The 18,195-nt window shown below is 42.0% G+C and overlaps 1 protein-coding gene and 1 pseudogene across 2 annotated transcripts in view; both read left to right on the forward strand.

The window, feature by feature from the left end:
* Window positions 1-18,195, forward strand: part of MCTP2 (multiple C2 and transmembrane domain containing 2) — a 240,030-nt gene that overhangs the window by 159,357 nt on the left and 62,478 nt on the right. For both annotated transcript variants that reach the window (XM_043554770.1, XM_043554771.1), the window contains 3 exons: window positions 2,645-2,746; window positions 5,394-5,468; window positions 7,525-7,644. In XM_043554770.1, coding sequence (XP_043410705.1) covers window positions 2,645-2,746; window positions 5,394-5,468; window positions 7,525-7,644 — 297 coding nt within the window. The remainder of the gene's footprint in view (window positions 1-2,644; window positions 2,747-5,393; window positions 5,469-7,524; window positions 7,645-18,195) is intronic.
* The window catches only part of LOC122467750, a 29,478-nt pseudogene continuing 19,101 nt past the window's right edge, over window positions 7,819-18,195 (forward strand).

The raw sequence follows: 18,195 nt of genomic DNA on the forward strand, positions 1-18,195 counted from the left end.
TCTTTTGGCTGCGTTTTAATTGTTCTACCATTTAATAAAGGTCTTAGAATTATAAACTGACAGAAATGATTTTCTGAGTTCTAAGTATAAATGATAAACATAATTCTCGACAGGAAAAATATGGCTAGCTTCCCTTTCCTGTTGTAAAGATGCTTTCATACAGCAGTTTGGCAAGTTGAGATGTTCTAGAACTTTTTGTCCTGTGTTCTTGTGTTGGAGGTTAAATTATATATTAAGACTGTCAAAAATCAAAATATTTAAAAAATAGTCCCTTTGGTTACTATTTCAGTGTTTAATTATAATACTAAGTATTCAACTACATTGCCCTGCTGTTAACTTAAAACATATCCCAATTCAAAATAGGATATTTCCTCTTTCCCTTAGTCTTTCTCTTTTCCCAAAAGATACTCCTTATAGCAGACAGACTGAAAAATTGGAATCAACCAAGTGTTCATCAGTAGGAGAATTAATAGGTTCATATCCGAATATTATATAGCAGTTTAAAGAAATGAGGCAGATCTGTATATGTACAAATTATCAAGTCATATCGTAGATGCACAGTGAAGTTGAAAAATGCTGTTTCCCACAGGCAAAAAAAATTTACTGACTTTTTTAAAGGATGTATTTATGAATAATAAATCCTCAATACAAATTTAGGAAGGCTACATGCCAAATTCCTATCTAATTTCCATCCGGGGAAAGGAATTGTGGTATTTGTAGAAATTCAAAGGGGCTTTTTTTTTTCTGTAATTTTTCAAACGTTTTACAAATGTATAAACTTGCAATTGACATATTGTAAGATAATATTATGTGAAAGTGCCCAACATGAATAGCTTTAATTATATCTCTAGCTTTTAATAACTGATTTAATGTCCCGGGGTGGATTCTGTGTTTTTGCTGACACAATACTAGGACATTGAAAAAGAGGAAAAGATCATTTACCAAAAAACCAAAACCAAATAAAATTACTATAATATATATATATATTTTTTTCTACTGATACCTCAAGTTCTTCTGTTGACCTTTCCTAACCCTTAAGAAATCATGGAAATTTTAAGATAACAGTACAATGACGGTGGGTTGAGGGACAGCTAAATTGGACTGAAGTCAGGTTGGCAAGTTGTCATGCTGTTTTTGTATTTATTTCTTTCAACTTTAACACCCACAATTTATTAAGTGAGACTGTGGATAAAAGAGGAAGCTCAGAATCCTGTTTGGACACCGTTTAGGAAGGAAATCAGGTCTTTATGGGGCACCCCCTTCCTCTTAGCCACTGGCCAGGAAAACCATCTTTCTGTTTAAAACCTATTCAATCCGAGAGGTGGAGTGACTTTGGGAAGGAAGGTGACCTCTCCCTTGTAAAGTGGAATGGCTGTGTTTCCCCCCATGACTTATTCATCTCATTTCCACCACTGTTTATAAGAACACTTGTGCTGAATGCTTATAGTGACAGCAATAGTCAGTTAAAATATGGCTCAAATTCCATGCCCTCAAATTCCCTACGTTAATTCGAATCTTTGCTCATTACAATCGCAAATGGAGCTTTTGGGTAGTTTCGAGCTTTACTAATGTCCTTTTGGGGTGAACAGGTATGCTTCTTACAAGCCAAGAGTTTAATCAGTGCCCATACTGCTGTGTATAACAAAAGCATGGCTGGCCCCAAATCTGGAAAGATCTGGTCTTGAAGGGTCGGAGGTCATTTCCAAAATGGAGGTATTTCTCTTAGATGCCTTACATGCCGGGGTCCAGTGGCACATTAGGGTATAAAGGTGACGTGACCTGCTGACTGAGGGAGGAGATCAGAGGAACTCGTGTATTTTGAAAACTTTTCAGCGTTTTGTGTGTTGTAAATATTTGTGGATTTTGACCTCGGCTTCAGTGATGCTCACGTATTTAATTTGCATTGCTTCACGGCTGTGAAACACCGATCATCTTATTAAAATCAGTCCCTTTATTCATTTCTCAAAAAAGATTTTAATAACTGCTTTGTTCGGAGAGAATTTTAGACTTACAGAAAAGTTGCAAAGATGATCCAGAGTTCCTATATACCCCTCACCTCGTTTCCCTTGAAGTTAAACTTTTCACATTGCCATGGTACATTTGTCAAAACTAAAAAAGAAACCAGACATTGTGTTTGACTGTTAGCTAAACTCTGGTCTTTATTTGGATTTTACCAGTGTTTCCACTAAGGTCCTTTTTCTGTGCTGGGATCCAACCCAGGGTACCACATTGCATTTAATCATCTTATCTCCTTCTGTCCTCTCATTTGTGACAGTTTCTGAGTCTTCCTTTTTCCCATGACCTTGGCAATCTTGAGAAGTACTGGCCAGGAATTTTGTAGAATACTTATCATTTTTAATAAATAAAAATGTATAACTGCTGGGAGTTTTGAAAGAAAGCCCACATCGACCTATGAATAATTTGTACGACTGATTCTTCCACTAATAACCCAGTTTCAGCCTGGTGGTTGTTACTTTATCTTCTTATCAGTTGTAACAGCACTCTCGAATTTAAAGTTGATGCATGATGAATTTCAGATATGTTGCCTGTCTGCTTCATGTGTGGGTGCCTTGTACAGTCTCAACTTTACCAGTTCAGTTTAACCCCCCTAGAAAGTTTGTATTTTATCTATTGTTTGTGACAGATTCGAGATGGACGACCAAATTGCTACATATTGAAGAATAAAGATTTAGAACAAGCTTTTAAAGGAGCTATTTACTTGGAGATGGACCTCATATATAATCCGGTAAGCCAAGCTGGGCCATACATCCCGGCTTCTCTGTACCTAGCCTGGCGAGACTCAAATCTGCGTAAAATGTTTCTGAAATGTTGCAGCTAGAGAGAGAGAGAGAGAACAGGGTTTTAAAACTCAGCTATAAAATCAGTTCGGGACAATCCGGTTTTCAGCTCGTATTAATCCTGTTGAGCCAGTAGAATTGATGGTGTTTAATTCTCAATACATCTAAATGTCAAAGAAAAAGAAAAAAGCAAAAATTGAAGGGGAAATTCGTGTTTTATCTTTATCACCTGTAATGTTCTCTAAGGCAACGATTGGGGGTCAGACAGGTATTTTCAAGCCTCTGACATGTTATTTAGTTGTTAAAGTAGATGTCCTGTGAGCCAACACTATCAAGACAAGTAATTACCCATTTGGAAAGTACAGTTAAGGGAGGAATTTTTAAAGCATACCTTAAACCTTTAGTTCAATATAAAATATGTAAATATTCCTTTGCCAATCTTTAGGTGTGGGCATAAACATCTGTTTAAAAAAATTTTTTTTTAATGTTTATTTATTTTTTTGAGAGAGAGAGAGACAGAGTGTGAGTAGGGGAGGGGCAGAGAGAGGGGGAGACACAGAATCGGAAGCAGGCTCCAGGCTGTGAGCTGTAGCCCAGAGTCTGATGCGGGGCTCGAACTCACAGACCCTGAGATCATGACCTGAGCCGAAGTTGGATGCTTCACCAACTGAGCCACCCAGGCGCCCCCAAAATCTGTTTTTTTTTTATAGCATGGATCATGTTTAGTTCTATAACATATTCCTTGCAGCAATATACTCATAACATCTATAATAATACCTAGTTTCTGGTTTTTTGCAAGTGGAGATCTACTTGAAAGATACTCAAACAATCTGAATATAGAATTTTCCAGACTGTTTTTTTCCCATCAAACCATTACCTCAATAACAATATCTTTTTAGTGACTGACCTCGTTATCAAGGCTTTCTAGAGCAACATACATTTCAAGTCTTCGGGTCCATGCTTGGATTTCAATGGTTTCTATGATAATTGATTAAAAATATGGAATTATGATTATGGGCAGAACTGGCATAAACAAGTTCAGAAGTCAGCGCAGTTGATTCTTCGTAGACCTACAATTCGATGGTTGTGAGCAGATTCCTAAGCACGCAGAGAAATGGCCTACTTAGCTGTGACCATGCATATGCCATGGTGTCAGCAGTAGGTTCTAGAAGGGAAAAGGAGAGCACAGGTTAATCCAGTTAGTGGTATACACGAATGTAGGATAATGGAGCTTTTACAGTAATTATAAGAATGGCGGCCATTTAGTGGCCACCTACAAGGGCCCAGGCTCTGACATTATTTCATTTAATCCTCGCGCTAAACCTGGTAAATAGGTATCATTAATGCCATTTTATGATGAGCAAATGGAATTAAATAAGAGAGCTGATTTACTAGTAAATGAGTGAGTCAGCATCCAGCTCCAGATCTTTCTGTCTCTGCAATTATTCCCGTGCTGCCCTGTTTCTTGTTTAGTGTAGCTCAGAAATTATTCATAAAATCAAGGACGGAGACATTTTTATGTTTTTATTCTCCACAATGCTAGAACTCTGGGTACAGTCTTCAGTCTGGAAGTGGTTGGTGTTACTTCCTCTTTTCCCCCGTTGATTTGCCTTCAAGGAAACTCCTAAGTGCATCTTGTGCCACAGATGACCCTTCATTTCCTGTTTTCTTCTGACAAGCACTTGAGTATAGACTACGCACAGGGGCGCCTGGGTGGCTCAGTGAGTGCAGCATCCGACGGTGGCTCAGGGTCGTGATCTCACAGTTTGTGAGTTCGAGCCCCTCTTCGGGCTCTGTGCTGACAGCTCAGAGCCTGGAGCCTGCTTCCGATTCTGTGTCGCCCTCTCTCTCTGCCCCTCCCCTGTTTACACTCTGTTTCTCTCTGTCTCTCAAAAATAAATGAAACATAAAAAAAAATTTTTTTTTAAATGTCTAGATTATGCACAAAGGTGAAACCTGAGTTTTAGGGAGGAAAGCTTTATGAAAAATACATGCCAGTTATATGATTTTCCAGTTGTCCATCTGATGAAGAAGGACTTGAATTTTATTCCTTGAGACTTCCCTAGAAGTATGGTGATTGGGACAAACCGCTTCACCTCTCTCAGCCTCAGTTTATTCCCCATAAGATGGGTCTCAGAGGATACATCTCCTTATTTTTCCAAATGAGATTCTCGGTGGAAAGATGTTTCTATAAGCTGGAGACCGGTTTTCACAGACCAAGTACTCCTGGTAAAAATACAGTTTTAAAACCCTGAGAAGGAAGTCTTGCTTTTTAGAGACTAGTCCAAGAACTTCATGAACCCACTCTGGGCTGTGGTTAAAAGACCCCTGGTGATTTTCACAGTGGATACAGTTCACTCCAGAGTCTCCTGGATCCTGTCTCACCTGCCCAAGTGACTAGCTGGTGAAATGAGATCCCCGGAAACACGTGCGGAGCCCAGAGATTAGTCTCCATTTCTCTGCTCCCTGCCGGGGACCTTGGGATCAGAAGATACTGGTTTCCACGTTCTTCCCAGTCATTAACGAGAAAAAGAAGAGAATGAAGTCCATTTAAATGCTGCCCTTTCCTCTTTCTCAACAATGATGTCTTTCTAGGTCAAGGCGAGTATTAGGACCTTTACTCCCAGAGAAAAGCGCTTTGTTGAAGATAGCCGCAAGCTGTCCAAGAAGGTAGGTGGGTACAGTCAACTGGCTTGTGAGTACACTTAGCACCGGAAGTGCTTATTAGTCATTACTTAGCGGCTCGCCCCACCTCCCTCCTCCCCTCCCTTCCGTCCTTCCTTCCTCCCACCCTCCTCTTCCTCCCCTTCCTCCTCTTCCTCCCCTTCCTCCTCTTCCTCCCCTTCCTCCTCCTCCTTCTCCATGTCTCCCTCTTCTCTCTCTCTCTCTCTCTCTCTCTCTTCCTCCACCCCAGCATCTCTCTCCAGCCCCGCTCCTTCCTTGTCCTCCCATCTGTCCCAAAGCAAGTCAGCACAACAAGAAGGGAAAGACTGGAAACCTATGTTGGATGAAGGAGAAGGAGTCAGCCGCCCATTGATCTCCTGGATCGTTCTGTAACCTAGTGTCAGCCTCTGTAGACGTTCTCCCAAATTTACTGGACGTGCCCAGCCTCCTTCAGGTAGAGCCAGTTCCCTGTCTGCCCTTCCAAGGCTTCCGGGAGGTGCTGTGCCCAGAGAGTCCTTCAGTGGAGCAGCCCAGCGGATCTTAGGGGCGTCTAGCCTGGAGGTCACCCACGGCCTGCTGCTGCCACGTTCTTATTGTCTAAATATTTGGAATGTGTTGGCATTTTACCTCCTTATGAGTGAACTGCCCCCGCCCCCGCCGCCGCCGCCTGTTTCCCTTAATTCCTCTCTCATCAGTTTAACAAAAAGTGAAGATCGTGGCCCGGTAGGGAAAGTTTTGAATTTTTTTTTTTTTTTACCGTGACCTTTATGTTTCTTCTCAGAGTCCCTCCCTGTCTTATTCCGATGACACAGTTCAGAATTTCACTCGGTACCTATTGTCCCTCTTCAGTTGTGTAACAAAGAACAAAGTGTCCCTTTTTTAAAGCGTTTATTACTTCCACCATTTCCTGAGGGGTGAGCAGCTGTGGATTACATAAAGCGGTTAAATATAAATGCATCTCCTCAGCCTTTCGTTTCCCATGAACTTGTGGGCACACTTGGGAAGGGCCTGGAATGTCTTTCGAAGGGAGCATCCCGATGTTTTCTTTCGGCCTGCCATACCATGGAGTGTAATATGTGTTGGGTGTAATCTGAGTAAATGTCATTTCTTCTTCTTCCTCTTCATCTCCTCCTCCTCCTCTTCTCCTCCTCCTCCTCCTCCTCCTCCTTCACTACCAATGCCTCGTGCCCTATTTACTTGCAAGTTAAAACCCAAGTGGAGGTAGGTGGGGTAGCTGCTTGGCAAACAAGTTGAAATGAATCTGGGTACCACTGGGAGAAAAGACGTGTCCTTTGCCAAACAGGACCTCCACGTGGGGTGGCTTTGAGCTCTGAGAGCATCAGGGGACTGGGGGGCTGAGAGCCTGGGGTATGTTAGGATCCTCCCCACGTGCCTCTCGCCACTGTGTCGCCATGTTTTTACACAGTTGAAGCTTGTGTTTATGATCCGAGTGCTTGAGATCACTTACCATGTGACAGCCACAGAGCCCCTAAATTTTCTTCACAGTCTGCAAGGTTAATACCAAGATGGACCCCATTGTAGAAGACAAGAGATGTTAGGAGGTAGGAGAGCTGGGTTATCCTCCCAGAATTATATTTTCCTATAGGCTTTTTTTTTTCCTGGACTATGTGAGCTAGAATACTTGTACATTTAGTTTCCAAAGCAAAACCATTCATTTACTTCCAAACTAAAATAGATATTCACTCCCATGCTCTCTACCTATCCCTCCCTCTCCCTGCCTCCCCCACCACACACAAATTCACGCACACACGAAATGCCAGGCTGCTGTAGCTTTTACCAGCTCAGTTTTGTCCCGACCACTATTAAAACAGGCTCTTCTCCATCAAAAGAGCTGTAAAATGCATTGTATGTTTTTCCCTCTCTGGATGATCGTGTTAAAAAAATTTTTTTTTTAGAAGAGGTGTTAGGACTTTTGCTTTCTATTATTATTTTTTTAATTGGCAGCTATACACAATATAATTTAAATGCCCAAGCTGCCTGATCTAAAGAGAATATTTGGAGTATTTAAATCTAGTTCCCTGTTTTCCATTTTTTTTATTAGATCTTATCAAGAGATGTAGACCGTGTGAAAAGAATCACCATGGCAATGTGGAATACAATACAGTTCCTTAAAAGCTGCTTCCAGTGGGAATCCACGTTAAGAAGTGCAGTAGCGTTTGTGGTAAGCTTCCTTTTTTATGTTCAGATGACTTGCCTCTGAGTCCCAAATCCAAATGCAGATGGGTTTTATTTTACGGACGTGAAGCAGAATAACACGCGTTCAACATAGCTGAAGTTCACACCTGTAAGGAAACCGTAAATGGTATCCGTTCATCTTTCCGAAATACACCCTAGCATGGGTGATTATACTGGAGATGTCTTTGTAAGACTGTACTTACATCAGATCTGCCATTGGAAATCCTTTAAATTACCCAAATCTTACTCCTATGCTATCCAGTAAATTTAAGAGATCCAACGTTTAGACATTTTTAAATGGTTTTTATTCTCTTAAGAATGTGTCTCTGTACATGGTGGTGATTATTATATTAGCATTAACTGTGTCTGTATCAGTCCCTCCGTGGTATACATTTCTCTCCCCCTGTCCCAGTGAATGCCAGTGTTTTTTTTGAAAAAGGACAGGTAAAAAATCACATGACTACATTGCTCTAATTTATGTGTTGAGTAAGTATTCACCAATTTGATCCCAAAATTTATTCATATCAAACCACTTGAGTCATAATTGATGACCTCCCATTACACGGTGACCCAGCACCACAAAAGAGAGTGACTGATGTGTGTGAGATGCACTCTTCTCTCTGATGATGCTGGCCCGTCCTTATGAGGTATAATAAAATCACAGAATCTCAGCAGAGCAGCAAGAGATCTTAAAATCACCCAAGTTAACCACTGAGAGTCCAGGAATCTGACGAGGCCTTGAAAGTTGGTGCAGTGCCCCTCACATTACATCTCCGGACATTCTCCGCCATTTGCAAAAGGACTTGTTCTTGATGAGATTGGTCTTGTCAGACGTGGGAGGAGAAACCAAATCTCTCCACTGCTAATCTGGTGCCTTTTATATCACACCATTAATCTGTGTAAGGTGCAAAAATCACAATAGGGCCTAATAGGGATGTGTGAGTGATTCTGAGTCATGATCATTGGTAAATCATGATCCATCTTGTTTCTGGTTTTTGTTGTTGTTTGTTTGTTTGTTTGTTTGTTTGAATTGTCATTGGTCTCTCCTACCCCACAGGCATATCCTCATTAAAACACACACACACACACACACACACACACACACACAAAACGACAACAAAAAAAACCTAAGATGTCTGTGGCTTCAAGGTCACTCCCACTGTTATTCCATAAGCAAGTGTACCAGCTCCACAAGAGGCTTTTTCTTTGCCATGGAGAACATTCTGTTAGGTCTAATTAATTTTAGATTTTCATGGCTTCAAGATGTAGTGGGCCTCTCATGGCTGCGACCTTGACCTTTAATATACTTTTTCTTTGGTCTGAACTCGCTGAAAATAATCGGCCGTAGTAAAAACATGAGTAAGAATGTTATTAATCCGTATCTGTCTTTGTCTTGGCATTTATTCATCTTCTTCCCTTTCTTACGTTCTCCTCAGCTGGGGGCTTCATGCGTTGGCTTCCTCTTCAGCCTCCCCCCCCTTCACTCCCCACGTGAATTCTCTTCAAAAACTTTCCACGGAATGTTCTCTTGTGATTCTGGGCAAAAGAGGAAAGTCAACACAATTGGTGGCTTCTTCCAGTCAGCACCCCAGCCAGCCCCTGTGAGGAGGAGAGGATTTCCTCCTTCTTGAGCTTGATTTCTGGCAGTGTGATTTTTAGAAAAACAGAGCTCCATTGCACTGGCTCATGTAGGGGTGTGACAGAAATGATTAATGGGCTGCCGGCCTGATCTGAGGAAAGATTAGAACAAATGAATAGAAATAGGTTGTCTGCTGGGGGGGGGGGGGACTTCTAAACGGGAAGGGAGCTTTGGCGGTGGGGCCCCCTGTGCCCCGTCCGGTGTGAGGGTCATCCCTGTGGCCACCGCACCGGGGAGCACACGGCCAGGCTGGCAGCCGCAGGCGGCCACATCATCCTTTCAAGGCCCCGTGGCCCACAAAACGGAAGATAAAGGGGGCTCTCTTCTTGCTGGCTCGCCACAATGTGACTTTGCAAGAATACCTGGGTTTGGAAGACGCTGGGAGTCTCCACTGTTGGTGTGTGGCAGGGGACATTTGCCACTGGGCATCGGTGAAACCGTGCAATCATTTAGGAACGATGCGCATGCGCCTTTACTCTGAAGGTCCTGGCACGGAGGGTGCTGCCTTAAAAGCAGGCAGTCTTCAGTTTTAATTTGAAATTCTGTGTTGGAATGTTCATCCCAGGCTTGCTTGGGCCAGCCGTGGCGGATGTCAGCGATACGACAGATCTGGAGAGGTGGTATCTCCCCTCCCTAAGCCGATGAAGTGTAATCTTATTAGAGAATGTCTCGGCCGGCCCTACCGTCATGGTCATTCCAAGACTATTTCTGCTCCTAAGGCAAGAGCGTGCAAAGACCATATTTTTAGGATAGAATTAAAAAAAAAAAAAAAAAAATATATATATATATATATATATATATATATATGTATATCCATCGCTGCCTCCAGATGGAGAGCACCGGACTTGTCCCTGGTGGTGCACATTGCTTCCCTCCTGTGACCTACGGAGGACAGACCTGAACCGAGGTCTCAGGCCAAGGTTTTTACTGAACAATAGGATGGCGTTTGAAGGCCTTTCTGTATCCGAAACGAGGATGAGTGGTACCTGAGGGTTCGCTGCACAGGTGTGAAAGGAACCATTTTTGCCGAGCCTGTTCCTAGTGGGGCTTTTCCTTCCCCTAGAGGTCCAGGAAGTGACTCGAGCGTTGTAAGCTAAGGGCAGGACTCAAGGCATTTTTTTTTTTTCTAACTTCTGTTCTGTCAGGTGACGTAAAATAGCCTGTTGACATCACGTCAGAGTCTCTGTTTTCAGATGATACAGAGCATGGGCATTGTAGGATCGTGTTCAGTGTGTTCTGGCTATTAATATTAAGACTCTGTGAAAGCAGGGGTACCTGGGGGGCTCCGTCGGTTAAGCGTCCCACTTCAGCTCAGGTCATGATCTCAGGGTTTGTGGGTTCGAGCCCCGCATCCGGCGCTGTGCTGACAGCGCAGAGCCTGGAGCCTGCTTCAGATTCTGTTGTCTGCCTCTCCCTCTCTGCCCCTCCCCGGCTCGCACTCTGTCTCTGTCTCTCAAAAATGAACATTAAACCAATTTTTTAAGACTTTGTGAAAGCAACGCATGCCTTTTCTAAAGGTTCCTGTGGGTGCGTATATGGATATATCATATCTTGTGGAAAGCAGGGTGAAAGACAAGCAGCCTATCAAGCTACAAGTCCGCATGGTGTTTGGTCCGAGTGGGTGGACAAATATTGAAGGATTTATCTTATTAGACTGTCCAGGCGTAAACCTCTCCACCATGGGATTCATCCCCTGTCCACTTACATGGGTGGCCGTCTTCTCAATACTCCGAGAGGAAAGTTGTCTTTAATTCGCTGACACCTGCCAAGCAAATGCGACTATGGAATGTCTAATTCATTGTTATCGTCAGAAATTAAATTGGGGTTTTTTTCAGGGCAAACCATCCCACACCATGCGTCTGCAGGCTCAGTTTTCTTTATTTGCTGGAATGATTGCGGAAAATCTTGCTCATTATGTCTTTTGAGTCTTTCTCTTTCTTCCAGGTTTTCTAGATGTGTTACTGCATTGCGTTTCCTGAGCTTTACTCGTTATCAATTAAATATTCGTTTATTTGCTTTTCTTCTGCTCAGAACGCCATATTCTCAGCTTTTTCCAATTGCAAAACAAATTCATATGAGATGTCAGCTATTGACAGGGGTCAAAGGTAACTAAAAACCATGCCTCGAAGAAGCACATCTGTGTGTTTCCCTATGACTGGATTTGTAATTACATGGGGTATTTCATAGACCTGCGTGTGGTCATTCTCAGACATAGACTTTGACCTCTCGGGGTCGTTAATAGCTCATGTTTCAGAGCTTACTGTGTGTTAGGCACAGTCCGAAGCATCTTACAAGTGTTGCCACTTAGAGGTCTCACCAATACCTGCTGATGTCGATATCGGTTATTACCTTCTTTATACGGATGACAAAAATGAGCCCAAAGAGGTAAAATAGAGTATCAGAACTCACAGGCTTTTAAGAAGCATGGGCTGGGATATTAACCCAAATCACCAGGCTGTAGAGTCCATGTGTTTGTTTAACCATTGGGCTATACTACCTCTCACTGATGTTCAAGATGCAGTGATTATGGTCCTTGTATTTAGATAGATGATAATGACTGTAGGGACATCTATATCGGTCATTTCAGATATGTATTTAGATGTTATGAGTGGGTGTTAAGCCTTTTCCAAGATGCCTTGTGTGGGGGGGGAAGAAAATCCTCATCATTTGAGTGGGAATAATTCTCAGACATGATCATCGTAATCACAAGAGATAGAGCCAGAATTAAAGAGGCACAAGGTGCAAATGTCTGTACTATCTCCGGGAACAGCCCAGACCCTGGGAATCATGTGTGTTAAGACATCCTTGGAATAGCTTGATAGTCTGGAAAATCTCAGTGCCTGGTTCCAGACTGAGCCCCATGTGGGAGACTGAGTTATTTTTACCCACTTTGTAGGGGAAGCTCTTGGATGATGGAGAAGGATTTTCAAGAGAGCGTGAAGGCTGAAAACCACTCCATGAACGGGTCATGGATGGAATCTACACTTTTGCCAGATTCTTTTTGAGAATTCCAGGTTGTTCAAAATAAGGGATGGGTAGAGCCAAGCACATTCATCTACGTATCTACATTAATGCATTCCTTCCAGATGTCTTAAAACAGCAGCTATCAGAGAAATAGACCATATTTCTAGTGTGTGGGGGCGGAGAATGGGTGCTCTATTGTCTATCCCTGTATTTCAGTACAAATATGTGATTTAAAGATAGTTAAGATGAATTGAATTTGTTCTCAAAAGATAATTCTGCATTGTGATGTTTATATTGTGAAACCAACCATCCGTGTGGGGTTTTTGTTTGTTTGTTTTGTTTTTCTATTGGGAACTTGAATGTAACAAACCCCAATATTGTCTATAAAGAGACCTAAAGTTGCATTGTGGTCTAAGTGAATTATTTTTTTTTTCATATGAACAAAAAAAAAAAAAAGAAAAAAACCATTTACTTGACAGATGGCATCATCAGAAGATTATTTTAAATAACCAAGGCCTCCTAATGCTGTAAAAAAGGATTGCATTTTTTTTTCATGTTTTCACTAGTGTTTCAGGCACACACCTATTGCATCAAGCAAGGGAGGCAAGTCTGTGGGGCATTGATGGATTCCTTATTTTATTAAATTTTTACTTGGACGTTTGATGTTAAAAAGCAATCTAAATCTACCATATATCAATGGGTCTCTTCATAAAGCTATGATTTTAACATCTGTGACTTTTTCCCTCAATTTTTTGAGTGTCAGAAAAATGAAGAATTTCTTCTTCAGGGTCGACAGGGCCTGCAAAATGATACATAATTTAAAGCATCAATCAACCTGCCCGGCCCCTCCCTGTAAGGTTAAACAATACCATTCCCCACTTTCTTAGTGATGTCCCGTATTTAACATACACAAATCCTTCACTTTTAGAGATCCTGGGATGTTGAGAAATATGAAATGATTTCACATTGAACTCAAAAACAACAGCAGCAGTAACAGAATGGACCCTTTCAACCCACACGCGCACATGTGCTTAAACATACGCGCACACACACACACACACACACACACACACAGACTAAGAGAAGCAAAGGTATTCGGGGAATACAAAGTTTCCCCATGGAAGATTTTGTGAGAACGGTTTAGCTAGCATTTCGTAGGAGATCCTGAGGATTGCTTCTGTCCATGATCCATTCCGTGGCCTGAAGAACGTTCAGATTGAATTTACTTTGCTACGCACAACCACTATCATGTGGAATTTTGTTTCAAATAGGACTATTAAAATAGTGCTGGTCCGTATCTTTTTGATGCTTCTGATATTTATGTGTTCACTGTGTCTAAAAGATTTACCTCTTCTTTAAGTTCTATCATCAATTTATTTACAACTAGATGCACCTGCATTTGATCAAACATTTGGTGGTGGTTTCATATCCACCAGAAGTCAGTTGTCTGTGCAAAACAGACATCCCTGCATGTTTGGTAGGTGTTCTTGCACTTTGCAGCTCAAGGTTAACAGTATTTCTCTAAAACCGAAAAAAAATCCAGTTATAATAACCATTTTGTCTGGAGGAGAAGGTATTTTTTGACATTCTAAATGTATACATCCATACATATGCTCAAAATGTACATAAATATATTGTATAAAATGCTGAAGATATTTGACAGTTTATTGTTTTCTTAACATTTATTTTTTTAAAAATTTTTTTTTCAACGTTTTTTATTTATTTTTTGGGACAGAGAGAGACAGAGCATGAACGGGGGAGGGGCAGAGAGAGAGGGAGACACAGAATCGGAAACAGGCTCCAGGCTCCGAGCCATCAGCCCAGAGCCTGACGCGGGGCTCGAACTCACGGACCGCGAGATCGTGACCTGGCTGAAGTCGGACGCTTAACCGACTGCGCCACCCAGGCGCCCCATGTTTTCTTAACATTTATAAGATGATTTCCCAAATCTCCGTTTTCACAGAAGACTACATAGTATACCTTCAAAAATATTTTAAGGGTTTTTTTTTTTTCCAGCACTTTTTCATAAGAACAATCCATCAGTTGCCCATTGTGATTATAATTTTTACAACATAATTGTACCTTCTATTGACAACTTCTCAGGCATTAACTAATTATGCCATTTAATAAAATTATAGTAATTGCATTAAAAAATTATCTGTTGAAAATTTAAAAGGACACTCTTCACTATTCTCGCGTATTTTCATGTTTATATTTTCAACTCTACAATTGAATTGCACTTTCAGACAGAATCATAGCTATGCGGACTGAAATCAGGTGGCATTTGGAGCGTCCCAATTTTGACTAGTAAGCGTTAGATCTATTTTTTTTTTTTCAGATCTTCTTCTTCTTCTTCTTTTTTTTTTAATTCTTGGAAGAGCATACATGGCCAGTCTTCACATGGCCCCATTCGATAGCAAGTGAATGGTTAACTCTCACTTTTGTGTTATAGGTCGAGTGCTTCTGTCATTATCTACTGCTTCCCCTACGCTTTCTACCGGGATGCGCTCAGACACACACATTTTCTGCCTTCTGTGATTTTTCAGGCTGGGGGCCGTGATCTTTGGCAGATTCCAGTGAATTCAGGCTAGGTCTAGGTCTCTCTACTGTCCAGAGATACCCACATTGTTCATTTAAACTTGGTCCTGAGCGTAGGGTCTTAAATCTTTGCGAAAGAAAAGCCTCTAGAGACGATGTCACTCCTTGACCTAGCCAATGCCTTCTTCAGGCTTGCCCCTTTCATTCCCTTCCTCACTTTCCACAATCATTGCATGTCTCGTGTCCCATGTACTGTTAGATACTGAGATACAAAAATGAAACTGTCACGCTAAGTCCTTACTGGTCTCTTATCCAGCATCCCCTCTCTTTCCCCATCTCCCTCCATTCATCCCTCTCTCTTCCTCTTTGTCATCCATCTGCCCCTCCTTCCAGCTGCTCCCCAGCACCTCTCCCCATTTCTCTTGCCACCCGCCTGCTTCTCTCCCCTACCCTCTTACATCTGAAACCACAGAGGTGCCACACAATGATTAAAGCACTCCATGAGAAAAATCAAATTTGTCCTTTGGAGATCAACTTAGATACTATTCATGAGGATAATTTAAAAATATTCAATGGGCTACACATGTGGGTAGGGATTATTATCTGATATAATGATCGGTAGGCACGGTGTTGTTCTAACTCAGAGGCCTCTCTAAAGCAGGCGCACGCACACGCGTGGCCACATAGTTGCTGCTTCCTTGCAAAGGATGTTATGTGAGGACTTGTGGAGGACCTGTTCCAGGACAGGGCAGAAGTGCAAATCATAGTATTATATGCCATACAATTAGCGTTCAAGAGTCACCTCTTTTTAACGCTGATTCGCGTGCTTGGAACCACCAAATGCAAAGCATGTGGTTCTATCTTTAAAGCTATAGAGTACTAAAAAAAAAAAAAAAAAAAAAAAAAAAGCTATGAGCTGTGAGAATATTCTTCATGTTTGACCTAACCTAATTAATTCTTCACATCAAAGGTGAAGAAATTCTATTTCTATGCCCTAATAGTTCAGGCTAATGTCAAACACTAAAGGCACATTCAGTGTAACGTGGCTGTATGATAGAAGGGTCGTATTAGGACCCTGGGAGCTCCTGAATGAAAAAGGCCCTGTGTACCTGTTAGGTACACAGTAGGCTTCTAATGAGTGCTTCTTGGAAGGGTGCTAGAATCAGTGAAGACCATCTTTTACCAGATAATGCTTTCTTTTATTATTTATTTTTTATTTTTTTAAATTAACGTTTATTTATTTTTGAGACAGAGAGAGACAGAGCATGAACGGGGGAGGGGCAGAGAGAGAGGGAGACACAGAATCGGAAGCAGGCTCCAGGCTCTGAGCCATCAGCCCAGAGCCCGACGTGGGGCTCGAACTCACGGACCGTGAGATCATGACCTGAGCTGATGTCGGACGCTTAACCGACTGAGCCACCCAGGAGCCCCGATAATGATTTCTTTTTATTCTAACTTCTCTTCTGACTGTAACAGCTTAGGTCCCCATCAGAGGGTACAGTCCATAGACCGCCTTCCTCATAACCTCGTTTAAGGTGCCTTTTCCTACCTTTTTCTCAAGGCTGCCTATCCAGAGTCGGTGCTAATCTACAGCAAAAGGGCCACAAGACAGCCAGCGGTAGGGGAAATGAAGGGAAGTAACAAGTCTCTAACCCGGGTCAATAGCCCCTGAATGTCCGGGGGATTTTATTTGTGATTCTTATAGAGATGAGTACTTCTCCATCTCTCCCTCTGTTTCTATATGCGATGCCTGGATGATGCAAGCATCTCGCACGATGCCAAAATGGAAAAGAATATCTAGAAATAGAAGCAGAGGAAGAAAGAGCCCCAGAGTGTGTGAAAACAGTCCTAAGTGATTCCCTGCGTTGGGCTGGACCTGTTGAAGAGTGTTGCTCAGTCCTTGTATTTCTGGCTAATTTGATACAGTCTTTTTTTTTTTTTTTTTTTTTTTTTTTGTGGTCTGAGCTTCGTCGTTTGTTTCTAAGCTGTCATTTTTATTAGTCTCTCTGGCTGATCTTTGGGGCTCCCCATCAGGTGGCGTGTGTTCTCCGTTGTCTGGCTGGGCTTGGCAAGCCGATGGCCCTTTTATTGCCGTGTGCAATGCGGGCATGCCTGCCTTAGCCTGTAGCCTGTAATTAGACCCACCACAGGTGACAGTTACAGGAGAGCCTGGTAATCATTCTAGCTGCCTGATCTGATGTTTATGGAGAGAAACCTTCTTTGTGGTCTGGTTAGGGTTTACTCTGCTATATTGTACTTTTGCCCTTTGATTTATGATTTAGGAAGGCGCGTTTGGCTACTTCTTTTCCTCCCTTGGTGTTGTGTCGTTGGCTTTTTAGATAACAGCTCATTTTTTGGCGATTTTCAGCGGCCGATATTCCAGCCCTGACGTTCACTAAAAAAGATGCGAAGACCATTAAAATCCAGTTCAATCTTTTATCATCTAAGCCATATTTCTGCACGGTGTTCATTGACTTCTAAAGTCACTGGGATTTTTTTAGAGTTCGACGCCGTATCTTTTTCTCTGGCCCTTTACTTTTTTATTTCTGAGCAGGCTTTAAAATTTTTTTGCTTTAAGTCATTGAAGAGGCTTGATTCAAAATCAAAGAAGTGCTTCAACTTGTCAAAAAAAAAAAAACAGGGAGTGGGGAGAGGAAAGAAATACACTTCTTAGCTCACTTGGTGTTGAAAACAAGACCCTCGTGGCTTCCGTTCGAACTCTGGAGAAGCATGGAGCTATAGAATGTTAAATCGGAGGACCTTTCACATTGGTCCGCATGAGAAGAAACTGAAGCCTTCGGGAAAGGGATTTTTCCCAAGGCCTCCTGGTTTGTGAGAACACAGGATGCTTAGCCCCTGTACCGCCTGTGTGATACGTGATGTGTGCTGTCATAAACTTTGCAGTTACGGTTTTAGTTCATGAGTATGAACTACATCTACACGGTAGCCGAGAATTATGTTATTGAAAATGAAAGCAGCCTTTTCCCCATGTCTTACATTTGAGAAATATTCTATAAGTCCGCAGACCTGCTTCTCCGAAGGGTAATATGCCCCGGAGGAACAAAAATCTGTATCATTACTCTGTGTGCATCTGGGTAACCCGTTGCTTTCAGGGGACGGGGCTTTCTAATCCAGACTTTAGGGTGACAGTGACGAAGATAACATGATGATCGTGATGGTGGTGATAGTCTGTGCTTTCGTGTGTTTTAAGTTTTGACCTCTGCTCTTAAAACCTGTTCTTTATTGGGCTACAGTAAAATGCGTAGTCTCACCTTTGTCTTTTGTTTAAAAGCAACAGAACACTAAGTATGAATTTGCTAATATATTTTTTTTCCTCTGGAAGAAGTCAGGCATGTGCAATTAAAAACTTTTTTGGAAGCTATTCGCTAGCAAAAA

The sequence above is a fragment of the Prionailurus bengalensis genome, chromosome B3 (assembly GCF_016509475.1).
Source record: "Prionailurus bengalensis isolate Pbe53 chromosome B3, Fcat_Pben_1.1_paternal_pri, whole genome shotgun sequence".
NCBI lineage: Eukaryota > Metazoa > Chordata > Mammalia > Carnivora > Felidae > Prionailurus > Prionailurus bengalensis.